At 31.2% G+C, this 4,300-nt stretch overlaps 1 protein-coding gene across 1 annotated transcript in view; it reads left to right on the top strand.

The window, feature by feature from the left end:
• AK9 (adenylate kinase 9) overlaps positions 1-4,300 on the top strand; it is a 129,285-nt gene that overhangs the window by 40,291 nt on the left and 84,694 nt on the right. Inside the window, exons 12-13 of the mRNA XM_008577430.1 lie at positions 2,954-3,064; positions 3,153-3,257. Of these exons, the coding sequence (XP_008575652.1) occupies positions 2,954-3,064; positions 3,153-3,257 (216 nt within the window). The remainder of the gene's footprint in view (positions 1-2,953; positions 3,065-3,152; positions 3,258-4,300) is intronic.

Genomic DNA, 4,300 nt, shown 5'->3' with positions numbered 1-4,300 from the left:
TCTCAAGTGAGCACAGAAAATTGGAAAAGCAGATGGAAAGAAAATTCACTCATACTTACTCTCTAGAGATATCCACTGTTAAGAATTTGGTGTTTTCCACCCCTCAATTTTTTTTAAATTCATGTTTATAGTGATTAATTGTGACTTTATGGTATATGCAAAATTACATTCATTCATTTTAAAATAATGCTTCTTTCTAATTAAGATGCAATCATTGTAATAAATTTTGTTTAGATAGATAACTAAATTCATTTTTTTTCTAAGTGGTAAGCCAGTATTACAAATAACAATTACTACATTGTACATAATCTTACTGGAGTTTTGAAATATGCCAACTCAATCTCAAGTTTGTGTGGGGGTGTGTGTGTAAACTTGTGAACTTTCTACTCTATTGATCCTTGTCTATATTATGATCTTTAATACAAAATGTAATTATCAAAGCTTTATGATGCATTTTAAATCTAGTAATATAAATTCCCCTTCAAAACATTTTGTTTACATTTTTTCCTGGTTATTATTTCATTCATTTTGTAAAATTTGTGCTTACTGTGTGCCAGGAACTGCACTAGATGTTGGATTTCTTGTAGAATTTTGTCAAGTTCTACAACAAATTCCAGTAGGAGGATTGTGTTAATATTATATAATAATTTGGCAAGAATTCTCATCTTCACTATTAAATCTTCTTATGCAGACACATGAAATCTCTGTGTTTAGTTTTTGTATATTTACAGAACATTTTGTAGCTTTCTTCATGTATTGTCTACACTTTTTTTGTTAAGTTTATTCTAGATATTTTTTCATTTTGTTACTATTGAATGGGATCATTTTTCTACAATATTTTCTAAGTAGTTATTACCAGTATATTGGACAGCTGCTTGATTTTTATATATTTATTTGTTAACTATTCACCTTATTAAACTTACTTTCTAGTTCTCACAGACTTTCAGTTGATTTCTTGGGTTTTCCACATAGCCAATCACATCATTTTAAAAAAAAATATAATTTCAACTTCTCTTTTTCCAATATTTGTGCTTATTTCCTCTCTTGATTAATTATGTAGGCTCACGGTTCTAGAATGATGTGTAATAGTGGCAGTGACAGTAAGCCTCTTAAAAGGGGTTCCTGCTTGTGCTTCTCTGTAAGGTTATTAAGAATCTTTATCTGGAATGGATGTCGAAAATTATCAAATGCCTTTTCAGCATCTTTCAAGATCACCACAAAGTTTTTAATCATTTGGCCTATTGATTTGATCAATTATACTAATGAATTTTACAACATTAAACCATTCTTGCATTTCTGAAATAAACCTTACTTGGTCATGGTATATTATTCTTATAATGTATTTTTCTGTTTATTTAGGACATTTTCCCTACATTTATAATCATAAGTGTCATTGGTTTATAGATTTCTTTTTGGTGTTCTATTTGATTTTGCTATCAGATGTTTTATTTTGCTTTTTTTTTTTTTTTTTTTTTTTTTTTTTTTTTTTTTTACCTTTTCACATACATTAGGAAGCTTCCCTACATTTTCTATGCTTGAAACTATTTAAATAGCAAGAAAATTATCTCTTTCTATATGGGAATGTTGAGCTTTTTCTAGACAAGAGCACATTATTTGCCTAATAAATCTGCCTCTCTTCTTTCCATTAGCCTATAAGCAAGTAAAAGAATCCAACATGGTGCTTAAGAGATTACAAAAAGACCAGCACTGAAATTACATGCCATCCAAATGTTCATCCAGATGACCTAGAATGGAGTTATATTTTTATTATATTATTTTCAAAATGAAAATTTAAATTTAAAAATTACCCACAGACAATTTACAATCTGAAGCTGGAGAATTACCCAGGCTACTAAAACAGCTTGTTATTCAACCTATTTAATGTGGGACAAAATGAATTCTTTAATTTGTTCAACAAATACTATACCTACTTTGTGTTAGACATGATTCCAGGCACTAGGGATACAGAGGTGAACAAGACACAGGAAGTTCCTGTCCTTGTGGTACTTACATTTTAAAAGAGAGTAGAAGAGAAAAAAAAAAAGCCAAGTGAACAGAAAGAAAAAATATAACATGGTCATGGGACAGACAGTAATCAGAGCAGGGATGCTGGAGTATTGAAATGACCCGGGAAGACCTCTCCAAAGAGGGGACATTTGATCAAGATCTGGGTTAAGGGAGGAAGCTGGCCGGGCTCCTGGAGAAACAACAGTGGTCTGTAATGTTTCTTACAGTCCATAGTAATTCCTTTCACATCAAATTATGGCACGATGTCACAGATTTTAAAGTTTTCCACAAATTGCCATCTCCCACTGAAACCTTACTTTCTTACATAAAATCTTCATGGTGGTCCCAAAGTCACGTTTCTTCTTTTTGCAAATGCGTTTTATTTATAGCAATAAATGTTGTTTATGCAAAGGTAAGAGAGGTTTCCCAGTTGTTCCTGAGTGATTAGAGAATGGAAAGTTTAAGGATTTAAAAGCCTTTTTTTTTTTTTTTTCAAATTCACTGGTTATTCTAAATATGGCAATAGATTAACCCTTCCTAAAATTTAAAAACCTGTAACTCTTTTTTGCTATTGAACTTTACCCCAGTATATTTTTAAGAAAAATTTGTCAGTGGAGAATATTGAGATTTTTTAACATAAAAAATGGTACAGTAATACAGAGGATGGCAGCTGACATGGAGCAGGCTTCCTGTGCACCAACCATTTCCCAAGCTGGTATTTACATCCATTACATCATCTAATCCTCACAGCAATGCTTAAGTTTAATGATCCTCATTTTGGCAAGCAAAAATTGAGACAAAGAGGATTAAGTGATTTACCAAAGCCACATGGCTCTTAAGTGGAAGAACTCAAACCCGAGTCTGTCTGATTTTAAAGCAGGGGCTTTTAATCACTGTACCTATTCCCAGCTGCCTTTTGCTCACACAGCCAATTATCATCTTACAGCTGAGGCAGATTTAAGAGAACTTCAAAGACAATATGAAAGAAAGGAGTTTGAAGAGTTCCCAGTGGATGAAAACAAAAGCTTAGAAGAGTTGCTCTCTTCAGTCGATGAAGGTAAAGAAATAAATTGCTGATGCTGTTGACCAGGCTTTTCCTAGTATAAGTAGTTTAGTTGATAAAGTATATCATTCTTTCACTGCAGTGAATACTGAAACCTCCCAAAGAGACACCTCTTTAGAGGACACTGAAAAAAACAAAAAGTCAGAAGATGCCCTCGAAGTTCAAACTTCTAACATTGATAAAGATGGTAACAAAATGAATTGCTAATGCCATGTTTCTAAATCTTATTTCCATTTATTTCATATTTACTCATGTTTATATTGAAGCTTAAAGTTACTTAAAAAAAGGGGGGGGACTTTGGGAGCAAAAAAGCTAGCTTTTTTTACAGATTTAAACTGAACAACTATAGAACAGAAATAGATTTACTAAAATGAAGAAGAAAATGTGTAGGCCGGTCCGTGGCTCACTCGGTAGAGTGCGGTGCTGATAACACCAAGGCCACGGGNAATGTTTTCAAACAAGATATAATCATTACCATATAATTATAAACTCTTTCTTAAAAGCTTTCTATTTCCTTTTAATGTATTGGAATCAGAGCATCATAAACCCATAATTTTAGTTGTGAAATTTTATCATTTACCCATTGTGCTATTTATATTTATCCTTATAAAATTTTTCTATTTATATTTTAACATAATTGAGAGCATATAGCAATACATTATATAACATTATATTACTATATGTAACATAACATTACATAATCACTATAATGTAAACTATTTTTACCTGTTTTGACTTATAATGTACTATTTAATTATATTACTTCATTAGGAAATATTTTAACCCTCATTTTGAATTACTGCACAATTTCTCTCCTTATAGGTAGTAGTCTTAACGAGTTCTTAATGTTGGATATTTAAGTTTTGTGGGGGTTTTTTGCTACTACAAATAATGCTTCAATGAATTTTTTGCATAATGTTTTGTCTGCATGTTGACATAAGTGGAATTACTAAATTAACGAATATGCAGCTATAGACAGAGTCAAATTGCTTTGCATAAAAGTTGTTCCAAATTATGGTACCCTCAGTAGTATACAAAATATACATTATTGTTTCCTCAGTATTTTCTAAGTGTTATTTTAATTTTTACTTCTGAAGTTTATTATTTTAATATTTGTTAACCATTTATATTTCTTCTTTTTTGAGGTGATTATTTTTGTCTTTTGCCCATTTTTCTTTCTTTTTTTTTTTTTTTGTCTTTTTCCGTGTCCGGCAACGGATCGCAACCCTC

The sequence above is a fragment of the Galeopterus variegatus genome, unplaced genomic scaffold, assembly GCF_000696425.1.
Source record: "Galeopterus variegatus unplaced genomic scaffold, G_variegatus-3.0.2 Scaffold1507, whole genome shotgun sequence".
Taxonomy (NCBI): domain Eukaryota; kingdom Metazoa; phylum Chordata; class Mammalia; order Dermoptera; family Cynocephalidae; genus Galeopterus; species Galeopterus variegatus.
This window is presented reverse-complemented; position numbering and strand designations above follow the sequence as displayed.